Source organism: Sinohyriopsis cumingii, chromosome 16 (genome assembly GCF_028554795.1).
Source record: "Sinohyriopsis cumingii isolate HCF-2022 chromosome 16, ASM2855479v2, whole genome shotgun sequence".
Classification (NCBI taxonomy): domain Eukaryota; kingdom Metazoa; phylum Mollusca; class Bivalvia; order Unionida; family Unionidae; genus Sinohyriopsis; species Sinohyriopsis cumingii.
Window position 1 is genome coordinate 84,030,730 of NC_142976.1, and position 15,215 is coordinate 84,045,944.

At 34.2% G+C, this 15,215-nt stretch overlaps 1 protein-coding gene across 4 annotated transcripts in view; it reads left to right on the plus strand.

Annotated features, from left to right (window-relative positions):
* The window catches only part of LOC149780919 (dynein axonemal heavy chain 5-like), a 199,854-nt gene that overhangs the window by 7,759 nt on the left and 176,880 nt on the right, over positions 1–15,215 (plus strand). For all 4 annotated transcript variants that reach the window (XM_089938013.1, XM_089938014.1, XM_089938017.1 and 1 more), the window contains exons 2-3: positions 1,075–1,209; positions 4,169–4,265. In XM_089938013.1, coding sequence (XP_089794139.1) covers positions 1,075–1,209; positions 4,169–4,265 — 232 coding nt within the window. The remainder of the gene's footprint in view (positions 1–1,074; positions 1,210–4,168; positions 4,266–15,215) is intronic.

Genomic DNA, 15,215 nt, shown 5'->3' on the forward strand with positions numbered 1-15,215 from the left:
CAAGAAAAACGGTTGATAAATTTGAAGTGATAGAGATTTGAATTTTAATGTAATACATAATGGCCGTCAGCTAGATGAGGATATTGGCCCGAATGTCTGACAAGCTTTGTAGGGCACTGTGTCAGTACATCATGGTTATGCTTGCATTGGTCAGTGGGTGTTAGATTTTGACTGACATGCAGCAATACATTAATTGTCCTTATTTTTGAATGACGCTATAGTGGTAAAAGGGCAGTAGTGCATTCTTTGTCTTTGCCTACCACTTATAAAATTGTCTCATATTTATGTCACTGTGACTCGAACTTTTATGCACAGTAAGTGCTCTCTTTAAATATAGTGATTGAAATGACAGTGACATTTTAGTTAAACATAGACATATTAATTGCATGTATTTTTGGTTGAAATTTAACTCATAACATTAGTATTAATGCATGCTTTCATAAATAAATCTATTAGCATGTAAATCTAATTTATTGCACTGTATCTGGGATAGTTACTGTATTATTTATTAGGTTTCCTACAATATTATATATATTATGTGGAATGTCAGCAATATTTTAATATTTATTTTAATATTAAATCCATTGTCTATTGAATTAGAAAAATTGGAACATTTGTAATTACTTTATCTTTATTTTCAAAAGATAGTTTAATTAAAAATTGAAACATTTGCTATTGTAAAATACTCCAGGACATTGACAAGAACAGAAATTGAGTATCCTCTTGATTTTAGTGTAATTTCTGTAGTATTGATTTTAGTAAAATTTCTTTGTATTGATTTAATATAATTTCTATAGTATTATAGAACTTTACAAAAATAAAATTTAGATATCTACTTTCATGAAATAATCTAGTCATTCTGGCAAGAGACAAATTCTTTTATTAGGTTAGTTACCAAATAAAAGATGGCATTTTGGTTATGATGATCGAAGTTGAATCATTGTCAAAGTTAAAGTTGAATAGTTGTCAAGGTCAGGGTTGAATACTTTTGAAGGTCAAAAGTTGAATACTTGTGAAGGTCAAAGCTTTGATTTGGATTGGTCTTAAAATTATTGACTTTTGTTAATTTTTCAGCAAAAATTGAAGGAGGAGAGAGAGGCTAAGAGACATCATCTAGATGAGCGCCATAACTGGATCCTGCAGACTGTTGCAGACAGTCTGGGGCTGGAACGCAGTGAAGTGGAAGATGCCATCTTGGAGGGCAATCAGGTACAAATATTCAGATGTTCCATTAGACCATACAGAGCCGTTGAATCACTTTTGGTTGCCATCTTTAATAGACGATCAACATTTATGGTTTTAAAGAAATGGTCTAACCAGAGTTACCACTAATGATCCACTGCAATACACATTATGACTGCTTCCACTACAGTGCACGCCATGACTGCTCCATTACAATACATGCTATGGCTGCCACTGTTGTTCCTACTATAATACACACCATGGCTGCCCCAACTGTAATAAACACCATGCTTGTGACTAATTTTCACACTATAATACACACTATGGCTGCCCACACCACACTATGACACTCACTTGTTTCCACTATATGTTATGGCTACCCCACCTCCAATACCCCCTCCCCTTATACACTATGACTGCCACTATTGTTCCCACTGTAATACACATGTTGGCTGCCTCAACTACAATTCACACTTTGGCTGTTCACACGAAATAAACACCATGGCAACCAGTTTTTCCCACTAGAGTACACACCAAGGCTGCCACAGTTGTTCCCACTACAATACACACCATGGCTGCTGCTGTTGTTCTCACTACAATACACATCATGGCTGCTGCTGTTGTTCCCACTACAATACACACCATGGCTGCCACTGTTGTTCCCAATACAATACACACCATGGCTGCCACTGTTGTTCCCATTACAATACACACCATGGCTGCCACTGTTGTTCCCAATACAATACGCACCATGGCTGCCACTTATTGTCCAACTACAATACACACCATGGCTGCCACTGTTGTTCCCACTACAATACACACCATGGCTGCCACTGTTGTTCCCATTACAATACACACCATGGCTGCCACTGTTGTTCCCACTACAATACACACCATGGCTGCCACTTATTGTCCAACTACAATACACACCATGGCTGCCACTGTTGTTCCCATTACAATACACACCATGGCTGCCACTGTTGTTCCCACTACAATACACACAATGGCTGCCACTGTTGTTCCCAATACAATACACACCATGGCTGCCACTGTTGTTCCCACTACAATACACACCATGGCTGCCACTTATTGTCCAACTACAATACACACCATGGCTGCCACTGTTGTTCCCATTACAATACACACCATGGCTGCCACTGTTGTTCCCATTACAATACACACCATGGCTGCCACTGTTGTTCCCACTACAATACACACCATGGCTGCCACTTATTGTCCAACTACAATACACACCATGGCTGCCACTGTTGTTCCCATTACAATACACACCATGGCTGCCACTGTTGTTCCCATTACAATACACACCATGGCTGCCACTGTTGTTCCCACTACAATACACACCATGGCTGCCACTTATTCTCCAACTATAATACACACCATGATACAGAAGTCCCATTAAAATATGTTTCATAATACATACTATTTGCTTGACTTTGGCCTAATGTTTTATTAATCTCTTTCCCACTATTTGAATAAATTGAAAATCTTAATAGTTTTCACTGTTAAACAATGACAAAATTTCAGAAGGTCTATATTCAGCTAGTCCACAAAATTCTTAATTTAATAATCAGCATCTAAGTGTCAGTAACTGTTTAAAAATGTTATAATTGCATTTATTTCTGATATTTTACTATTTATTACATGGTAAGTCTGGCAATGCAGCAATCGTTGTACATTTTGATACTGTTTTTCATTTGATTTTTATTATGTCCATCTGACAGTTAACTTTTTCCTTTTCTGCATTTTAACTTCAGTTCTATATAATATATCTTCAAACTTTGCAATAGCATTCATTTGTGATAAGGAGAAGTCTACTGATTTTGGTATCAAAGTTCAAGGTCACTGTTGTTGAAAAAAATAATTAGAAATGGTTTCTCTATAATAACATTAGTTTTGCACCACAGACCTGGTAACTCTTTGTGAATCACTTAGCTTTGGTGTATGGGTGAATACTGTTCATTTGGGCTCCACAACAAAGTGGTCAGGGTTGCTGTGACTGAAAGAAAAAAATATAAAAATAATTTCTGCATATATATATATATATATATATATATATATATATATATATATATATATATATATATATATATATATATATGTAAAAGCTAATTGCAACACTGCAAGGCAAATGGTCTTGTTCTGTCAGTACCATGATTTAGGGATTACATGTTTGTTACTGTGTTTCACTAGATCATAGTAAACATGTGTTATCTTTATCACTCTACTTGTGTGTGCCTGCTAACCCACCAAAGCTTGTCAACTCAGTAATAGATTCTAGGAACAATTTTATGTTTTACCTTGGTAACTTTGGTGGGTGTCTAGATAAAAAGCAGAGTTGATACCCAGAATATCATTTAATAAAGCACTGCCCGTATTTATACCTGTTGTATCATAAATTGTTTTTGCTTTTCATATTTTTAAATTCAAAAAGAGAGGATTCAGAAAGTTAGCAGGAATGGCTAGCTTTTAAAAAAGTTTTCGCTCCAGAAATTGCCAATGTCAATATTTTGTCATAAATTTTTCAAAAATGTCTCCAAGCAGGAGTCAGTCTTTTTCCCTATTATTCTATGATTATAGTTTGCATTGAGTCATATAAAAAAGTAAATTGACCATACTCCTTTTTAACAGGATATTTGAAATCAACTGTCTATTCATTGATTTAAAACATTAAGTTGATAACAATATTTATGTGTCATTTTATATTTCTAGGGATGAAGGGAAAGTATGCCACTGAAATTTAGTTTTGCCATTGAAAAATGTGGTGCCTTACCATGTTTATAATCAGAAACCAGTTGGGTACTTTCTTGTTTTACACTCCATTCATTAAAAGAATGGAATATCATAATCAGTCATATTTGTTTTCTTCAAAAATGTTCCATGTTTAATGGCAGAATAACCGTTTTGATTTGAACAAAGTTTGTGCCAGTTTTATTTATTTTAATCCAACAATAATTTTCACTTTCAGATTGAAATTATGGACAGATTTCTGGACCCAAAGGGAGGAAATGCGACCAGTAAACTGATGTTTTACTACCAGGAAATTGAGCCTGAAAGGGATCATGGTATGTATGATGCATTATAGCTGTATATAAATTGGGAAAGGTTTTCGCTTTTGAAGGAATTGTATCTTGAAATGAAATGTTTGTGATCATATAGTTTTTACTTCTTTTTATGTGGATATTAGATACAACACATTTTCAGTGTCATTTTTGAGTTTCTTTATATGATTGCTTGGTGTAATTTACTTCAGAGTTTTGTTTATTTTGGGAAGTTTTGTATGTTAATATTGGTGTGTGGTTAAATTCATATTTATTTTTTCCCTCTAAAACCGCTTGCTGTGTGAGATTTCTTTCTGATTTTGTTTGTTGTGCTAGTGTCTCAGATGTACTTAGCTGTCTATGGTTGAATATGGGGAATGCACTCTTCGAAATACAGATTACAGCGAAATCCCAAATTTTAAGTTCATCAGTAAGTAGGAATCTGTATTTGATTAAATAATTACATTTTAACTATCTGTCAGTCATTTATTGCATGCTTTCAGTGACTATCTGATTTCAACCATTTTGTAGAACTGTCTGGTTCATTTCATTGTAAAAGTATGATTATAAGAATGATTGGTTATGAATTCTTTAATGTACAGTAGAACATTACTCAAAGATCACATGTATTATTTCCATGAACCATAATATTGAATAAATTCACCTCTATTAAGCAACCACTTGTTATGAAAGGTCCCTCTTCTTGCTTCCAAGTATGGCTGCTTATAAAGAAAACATTGGTGTGTAACCATAGCAATGGATGATTTGTAATTTTGGTCGCATTGTCTTATCTGAAATACTTGTCTTGATTGGTTGTAAATACAGCTATCCAACAATTACATAGTTCCTGACATCATTTTGACCTCAGCATCTTGTTAAAAGGATGTTTTAAATTTGCTGCATCCTGCTGTCATTATTTGATCATCTCTGAAAAGGAGCACATGGGATCATTATTGGATATGAATGATCCTGTGTAATTCATGCAGCAAAAACCAGAAGTCAAGGTCAGAGGTCAATAGTCATTTGAGAAAGATCAGGTAGTAACATTCATTACATGGTGTTCAGATATCACTGCATACAAGTATCTAAATGTATGAATTGTGATATCCATGCATGCATGTATCCAAATGTATGAATTTTGATACCCATACATACAAGTATCTAAATGTATGAATTGTGATATCCATGCATGCATGTATCTAAATGTATGAATTTTGATATCCATACATACATGTATCTAAATGTATGAATTGCTGTGTGATCTAAATGCATCTAAATGTATGAATTTTGATATCCATGCATACAAGTATCTAAATGTATGAATTGTGATTGATATCCATGCATCTAAATGTATGAATTTTGATATCCATGCATACAAGTATCTAAATGTATGAATTGTGATATCCATGCATACTTGTATCTAAATGTATAAATTTTGTTATCCCTGCATTCATGTATCTAAATATATGAATTTGGCATATAAAATGATGGCATGAAATGCATTATACATATTTAATTGCAAAGAAATATCATTAACAGCTTCCCAAGTATTTACACTTCAATCATTTCCCACAAAAACCATTATGACCTTTTTGTAGTCTTGGGTAGATTCAGGGAGATATTGGCTAGTTTTTGTAAATGTTTTTTTAAAAACAAAAGCTAAACATTTGTAAACATGAATTTTTAATTTTTTTAAAATTTTAATTTCTGTGTAAAGGTTCCCCACTTTTAGTTTTATTGTGTTAGATTTTCATTAATTTACAGATCTGAAAAAATAAGCTCAGAGATTCCAGTGTTATATTTCCATACAAATCTTTCATCATAGATCAAAACTTTGTCTGTATGTGAACACAGGAATCCCTTTATATTTCTAGAACGAAGAATTTGACATCTATTTTTCTTTTGAAAGCTTTTTATGAAGTTTACCATCACTATGTAGGTAGAATGAGACCTACTAAATGTCATCAAGTCTTGTAGATTGCATAGTAATTAAGTTGAAGAAATCATAAAGTTAGATTTAAGCTTGAGTCGTGAAGTCCTCTTACAAATTCAACATTTTTGGGAATTGTTTCTAAATAAAAACAGATAAATTGACCCATCTGCCACAGGTTTATCAAATAAATATTGCATAATGGACTATTCCAATCACCAGATAGGTGATGATTATTTTGTAATCACCAAGGATAGATATTGTTCTGGAAGGTGTTTACTTAGTGGGTCCTCTGTGTAGTTTTCATTACATAATGTATACATTTTTTAGACATGTAACTTCAATATTTTGAATCCAGTTTTCACGAAATTTAACAATATACACTTCCTTGTAATGCTGTTGTTGGGAAATGAGAAATCAATCCTTGACCTTGAAACCATTTTATTCAACAAGTAACAGCTCCATACCTCTGATTTGTTATGTTTTTCTTCCCTTGTCACCAGTTCTTTACCCAGATATGGTCAGAGTTGACCCATACACATACCATAAAGATTGATTATGCTGATGTTATGATTTTAAAAAAATAAAATGAACCATAAAAATCCATATTGATGGATATGCATACAATATTTTAAACATTTTCTTAAAACAAATCATTCATCACATTCTGTCATATCAGAAGCCATGTTGATGGTGTAAATATACAAAATCTCCTCCATGTAAAAGGTCCTGATTCTGTTTATGTCTAATCAAGTTTATTCCTTTTCATCCACTGTTTTTTTTTGTTCATCAGGGAAGTTAAATAATGCTGAATTTGCTTAAATCATTACTAAAATGTAAAGTCTAACACATAGAGCTGTGTTATAGGTCATTGTAAATGAAAATGTTCCCACCCTGAGCAGCAGAGAGGGTGAACAGACCCAAGAATTCCAACAAAAAAATAAAACCGTCATGGAAATCTAATCCGCAGAAAGGTCCAGATTTTTACAAATAAAAGCTTCCTGGGAGGTTTTTATTTTTGTTGAAACCAACCCCATCAATAAAACCTTAGTTCAAAATAGTAGCTGAAAAATAAAGTACTCTACATGTTTATTTATTTTTGTTTCCTCCACTGGACGACCAACATTGGTAGGTGCCCTCTCTGCTGCTATTAATTAAAAAATTGTTATATTAAAAAATAATGGTACATCCAGAATCTCATACTGCAAGAATAGCACGAGAACGATTAGAAGCAATTAAAAAATTTCTTCCTGTTAGAGACTCATTTAGAGAACACTTACAAGCGCAGCAAGAAGCACAAGTTGAGTACGAAGAGGACACTAAAAAACTGTTTAAACCCATCACTGCAGCTACTGAAAAAGTTACAACTGTCATCAAAGAAGATCTTCTTCCGGTATCAAAACAAACAGCAGAACAAACTGAAAAAATAGGAAGAAGAACTAAACAGATAAAGAAGATATTACGAGATCTTCCAATTGATATAGCTGCGGCTCAACCTCCACCTGTTGGTGAGGAAATACTTGAAAGTATTGGAAAACTTCGTACTGAAGTTGCCGTCGTGAGAAAAGAACATACACCTGAACCAAAACCAATAAAAGAAAACGTAGAATTGATTGCAAGATTTAAGGAAGGTTTTGTCAAAGATATTAGAAATACTAAAAAAGAAAAATTATCTGAAAAAGTATTAATTAGTATATTTAATAAATCTAGTATTTTAAAACCCCGTCATGAAAAAGTAAATGATGATAATCTTATTAAATGGATATATCGAGTATATACAAACAAAAAGCAAGCTAGAGATGATGATTTAGAGTATAGAAATCTTGATGAAGAAGTAAAAAGACTTTATAGAGAGCAAATAAAACAACTAGAACAAAAACAACTCACCCAGTATCAACTTCCTCCACCTCTGCAACAAATAGAACAACAGCAATCTTCTTCACCACAGCAAAGGTTGATGTCAGAACTTGAGAGGTCTGAGGAGCTACTTAAAAAAGTAAAAGAAAAAAAATCACCCTTAAGACTATTTAAGAAAACAACAGAAGAAGGAGCAACGGGAAGTGGTCTGGGAAATAATTTTGTTTGTCCTGATAATATCATTGATGATGTGTCACGGTTAGAAGTTCTCATAGGAGGAAAACGTGCCAGAAATAATTCATCAGAAATAATTGATGAAGCATCTGATATTTGTCAACGATTATTTCAAGGCGGTATCATGGATGTTGGCGTTTACCGAGAACTTATCGATGAACTTGTTGATGACTAGTTCTTAGATAAATAACAAATAAAATAAGATGATAGTACACAATAATCATCGTAAATCCGTATTGGTCAGAGTGGTAAACTCGTGATTACCAACCTATAGAGCAATTTACGGAGATGGACTTGGTGATGTTATTCAGGGGTTGTTTAGACGGTTAGCCCCAAAAGTAGCGCCTGTTGCAAAACAATTATCGATGAAGGCTATTGATGTTGTTCGTGAAAAAGCTCCAGGTGCAATTGTTAATGTTGCTGGTAGGGCTTTCTCGGCAATCAAAGAAAGACTAGCACGATTATTGCGACGAAGATCACAACCAGTAAAATTACCAAGTACTGAAGTCATGCCAGCAGATGTCAGTAGAATAATAAATCAGGCTGCAAATCAAAAACTAGCGGCGTTAGCAGATCAAGGACTAGGTGAATCAGGGAGTAATATTTCAAGCATGATATCAGGAAGTGGAGTTTCCAAACCTGGTAATCTTCGTGTTAGATGAAAATAATTATAATAAATGTTCAAGCGTATATCAGACACAGCATTTGACATGGAAGCACCTGTGCTTAAAGATGAATCTGTGCGTGATTATCAGTTTTATTCTTATGACGCATGAGTACCAGAACAACGTGGAAGAATTGAACTACAAGTTCATGACACAAGTAGACACTTTTTACCTGCTGAGGCGTTTATTGAGGTAGAAGGTACAATTGTAAGAACAACTAATGCTAATTATGCAGATGCAGTAAAAGTTGGTTTTGTCAACAATGGGATCATGGCATTATTTAATAGTGCCACATATATGATCGATGGAAAAAATATTGAATCAATTCAGAATGATGTCGACGTTGCTACAACAATAATTGGTCTAGCAAGATATTTTGATGATTACACAAGATCAGCAGGTCCCACAATGATGTTTGTGAAAGATAATTCAGGTCACCCCAACGATAATCCGTATAATATAAGACGACCAAGAAATTTTGCCGATAACGCTGATGCTGATGTGTGGCCAGTAGTTCATGGTTCTAATCTAGATTTCAACTTGGGATTTACAATGCATAAAAGTATGTTGCTAGGAGACAATAGAAGATTTCATGTACAATTCCACTATCGCATATTTTTGGATTTTGTAGAAATGTTAGAAAGGTTATTTTTGGAGCTAGACACACGGTGGTTCTTGTGAGAAAAGGTGATGATAACGATGCTCTGTGGAGACCCGCTGGTGATGCTGGTAAAGTAGTATTATCGAAACTTTCACTATGGATGCCGGTAATGACTCCAACGATTGCAGAAGAACAAAAGTTGATCTCTTTCATGGACACTGGTGGTAAATCCTTGTTGTCATGGTTAACAACAAGCACAGATAGTATACAAACTGACGTTAACGGTCAGTTTACATGGCATATAGCATCACATTAAGGTGTTTCTGCACCACGACATATTTTTATTGCGTTTCAGAACCATGATCGATTAGGTGATCAAACTCGCTCTCATATGATATTTGATAAACTAGGTGTCACAGATATTTCTTTACGGATAAATGGACAACAAGGACCAACAGAAAATATACAACTAAATTATGAACAAAATAGTATAGGACGTGTATATCATCGTTTGATGTCATTTATGGGACGTGATCAAAATGTAGATACAGGGTTGCAAATATCACAATATGATTTCAGAACTTTGTATCTGATTTATTATTTTTCATTGGAGCATCTTGATCTATCAAAACAATCTGTCGTTGATATACATCTTAAAGCAGCGTTAAATACAGATGGTGTTGATTATAGGGCAATCGCGGTCATACTCAGCGATAAAGCCATGTTACTTGAAGGTGGTAGTGGTCAAATGAGAGTCGTTGATGCACCAGTGGAAAATATTTAATCATGTTATTTAGAAAAATATATTTTATATAAAAATGTTGTATGGTCATGTTAATGTTACTCTGACTCCTGGTCAGGTAAAAAAGCTTCAATCAAAAACCGCCAACAAATGTGGAACTAAAATATCATTAAAACGAGATCAGATTGGTGGTGGTCCAAACAAATTATCATTGACAAATAATCAGATTAAACATTTCAATAAAGCCCTAGAATCAAAAACCGGAGTTCAATTCCATCTTTCTCCGAGCGCCATCAAGGACATGGTTAAAATAGGTGGTATATTTCCACTTCTCGAGGCTATTCCAGCATTAATAGCTGCTGCTGCTCCAGCCGTAGCAAAAGCAGCCGCATTAGGTGGTGTTGGAACAGCTGCTGGAATGGCTCTAAAGAAAGCAACAAGAAATGGGTACAAAAGAAAGGGACGCGGTCTAAGATTACCGGGATCTCGTTGAGGGAAAGGTCTGAGGCTTCCACGTTAGACGTTCCAGCATCAAATTTTGATTTACTTGATGTTGCTAAAAAATTAAAAATTAAAGACTTTAGAGGTGTTTTTATGCGAGATCAATTGCCGGACCGACCAAATAAACTCGAAACAGGTATTATTAATCTAGACTCGAATTCAGGACCCGGTACTCATTGGGTATCATACGCGGTTGATCCACGTGGAATTGTTTATTTTGATTCGTACGGGTTAGCTCCACCTGTTGAATTTATCAAGTATGTCGCACCACTTCACGCAAGAACCTCTGGTTCCAGGGTTTGGTATTCAACGCTACCCACACAAACAATGACAGATCCGCCAATATGCGGCCGTGAGGCAATTAATGTACTTAATGCTATATCAAAATCATCCAAACCACCACATAAAGTCGTGCATGATTATACAAGCAACTGCTTTGTTGCGCGTAAAGTGTTTTAAACAACAGGTCTTATTAAAATGGTTGATATTTACGGAAGAAGATCTTCACGCTTTAGGAAAAAACCCGGCGATGTTGATTTGTCAAAGTACGCGACTAAAGATGAACTCGCTGATATCGTGAATCTTGCTGGAGTTGACCCAGATCAGGTTGTTATTTTTCAGGATCGATACGGAAAACTAAAAACGAGCAACATCAGATGGAATGATATAGTTCGACAAGTTCTCGGTGCAGTTACGGATAATATTCCTATATTTACTGACAACGGCAAAATCAGGGATTCAAGTATATCGTTTACAACCATCAGAGATGAAATTGCAAGAAGCGTTGCTAATTGTGTAAGAAACACTGGTGATACAATGACTGGTGAATTAAGCATGAACGGGAATAAGATAGTAGTTTTAAGAGATCCAACATCCAACGAAGACGCAGCAACAAAAAAATATGTCGATGTCAACTACAACACCGTAGATGGTAAACTATCCACGTTGCGGGCCGAGTATCACGTTCATGTAGGCGCTTTTGCAAGATTTAGAAGAAACCATCAAAAAACCGATGACTCCATGGATAAATTCTTCGGCACTCCGCACGCCATTGACATAAAACTCGTTGATATCAAAACTAACCTAGACACGATCAAACAAACACAGCAAAACATCGTAGCGGGGATTCCTGAGATCGTTAATAAAACCAGTTTGATTAAAATTCCAGCCGGAATAACTCCTGGGCATATTACCAACATCGTATGCACAGTATCATCGGGATTTGCAACATGGTCGCAGCAAAATAAAACTATCAAATATACCGCAACAGTCACTGGCGTGTACAGGCTGTCTGTGTTCATTGCTGCAAAATTTGAAATATTTACAACGTATCCATGGCGCCATTCAACTGATAAGTTTTCCTGGGTTGTATCTGTTATATTAAATAGCGGAACCGAAGAAATATTTATTCTGGAAGCAGCTGATAAGAAATTAACCGCAACATCTTACTGGTGGTGTTTGGAATTTGTAGCTGAAACACCTCAATTGGTTACTGCATAAAAATATATGGACGGTGCACAATATAGGTACAATCAAGCGCGTGAATGGCAGGCAGCATTAAAAGATCGAGTCGAACAATATACAGTAAAAGTAAAGAAATATCGACGATGATTAGTTATCGTCGACGTGATTGTTTATTCAGTATCCGCTGTTGTTGCTGGAACAGGTGTTATATTATCAGCGGTGAAAATGATGGCACCAGTAGCCGTAACTATTTGTATTTCAGCAGCAACAACTATTGCAGGTGTGCTCAATATCATCGCAAAAAAAATATGTACTTGCACGAATGAAAAATTATCCAATTACATAATAAAATTACACACAGCGAGGGTAGCATATTCGAAATTGTTCTCGTTGTTATCAATGAGTCTCAGTGATGGAATTATATCTGATTTCGAGTTTTCAATGATAACTAAAATATATCATGAAGGTATTGGTATTAAAGATACAAGTATTAATAATGACAGAATTACTCCAGCATATCGTGACTAATACAACTCCGCCAAAGATAACGATGCTCTCGGTAGGTTCAACTAATCCTGAATTCAGTATCAACTTTCCTACTGCAATTCCAGTGAAGGAAATAGCACTAGCGCAATTACGGATATATTGCAGCTGGCCAAATATCAGATCAAAATCATTTAATGGTACACCAGCAAATAATTTGCTTGTATTGGCTAACAAGAACAAACCAGATGGTACTCCTGACTGGATAGATGTTGGAATACCCACTGGTAGTTATGAGATTGAAGATATCAGTGAGGAGTTTCAATGTAGAATAAAATCAATAACCGGAAAAGAAGCAAAAATATCAATTAACATTCATGAGCCGACGCTGTCCTCGACGGTTGAAATACATTCTCCTGATTATGCCGTTGATATTTATCAATCCACGATAAGATCCGTGCTAGGTTGGCCAGATGTTCCCCAGGTGTATGAAGTACCACCAGAACCAACTCGGGCTGATTTTATGTCAGCAAAAAGTTTTCATCATAATATTAAAATGAATTATACAAGTTTTTGGTGGAACATAGAAAAACGAGTATGGGATAAATGGTATCAATTTCATGTCAATAATATTGGTGAGTACTATTGGCTTTTACACAACACTGATGGTGGTAATTCATTTTATGATATAAATATCAATAATGTCATTAGTATCATAAATTCAGATCACGAAGAACAACTGGTTAATTTACGTACTCTTTTTAATGAATATTTGTCCGATTTGACATCTACGCGTGAAGAAATTATTAAACGAGTAGAAATTTTAAATAATATAGCTGATACTATTGAATATTTTCATAATATAATCATAAACCTAGTTTTTGAATCATCGGGTGATTATAGAAGGTTTTTCGCAACCAAGTACAAAATACCCGAAGCTGACATTGTAACGTTTAAGTTTCCTGATTATAATCCAGATAGATTAAGAAAATCTGTCAATGATGTTATTGATGAATATTTTCCTAAAATACTCGATGCATGGAGAAAACTAGCTCCACTAGCAGCTGTTCTCAAATACAATAATGATCCACACGGCGGTGGCAGGCATGTATCTCCGGGAATCGTTAATATAACCAGCACGATTGTGGTCAATCTTGTTTGTGACGTAATTGATGGTAGCTATCAAATAGATCTCGGAAAATCAAATCAGGCTCAACAGGGATATATTTTATATACATTTACACCACAAGTATCACCTGGAAGTTTAATCGTGCAAGAACCAACTAATCCTGTGTATTTGTGGTGTCACAATAATATGTTAACACGAATAAATTTTAAGCTCACAGATCACCTTAATCGCTTAATTGACATACGTGGAGAAGAGCTTGTGATAAATCTGTATGTGAAATCTTAATTAATCCAGTAAATATTGTATAATGTACCAGCACGTGATGGTTTTTATACATGACAAAGAAGTACTTGAAAACGCCATCAGAACAGCGTTTTCACAACCTCCAAACATGGAGCAATTTAATGTTAATTTAGTTATTGATGAATACAGAAACGATGATTTCTTATTAACACAAGAACAGTTAGATGAGCTCCGTCGAAAACATATTATCGAGATCATTTGTAGCAGAGATCAGATTCTAAATTATGCACGCTCCTGTATTAAACTCGACCAACTTAAAAAAATAATATTTCAGAATAAATAAATAAATAAATAAATAAATAAATAAAAATATTTCAGAATAAATAAAATATTTCAGAATAAATAAAATATTTCAGAATAAATAAATAAATAAAAATATTTCAGAATAAATAAAAATATTTCAGAATAAATAAAAATATTTTTTATTATTGGTACTTAAAATTATGCAAAATAATCAGATTGTGTGTCTGATATGGTGATTGATACTCAAAATTATACAAATCAATCAGTTTTGTAATTCTGATGGGGTGATTGGTACTTAAAATTATACAAATCAATCAGTTTTGTAATTCTGATGGGGTGGTTGTTACTCAGATTCGTGTAAATTAATTCTGATGGGGTGATTGGTACTTAAATTTGTGTAAATTAATTCTGATGGGGTGATTGGTACTTAAATTCATGCAAATTAATCAGTTTTGCAAATAATTATTATAATCTGAAAAAATTTATTCAGAAAAGAAATATCTTATTATTATTTTAAAATATTTTATTATTATGAATTGGATCAGTTTGTGTCTCTGATTTGTAGTTTGGTACTCAAATTAATCAGGGCTATGCAAAAAAATATTTCTGAAATATGTTTTTACTCGAATTCATTTAAATCAATCAATTTGTTAATTCTGATGGGGTGATTGGTACAAATCAATCAGTTTTCCAAAAAATACTACAAAAAATATTCTGAAATATTTTATTATTATTCTGAAAGGGTGATTTGGGATAAATAATCACACATACGTACAAAAATATATATCATATATATTTGTGTACTGAACAAGAAAAATGCAA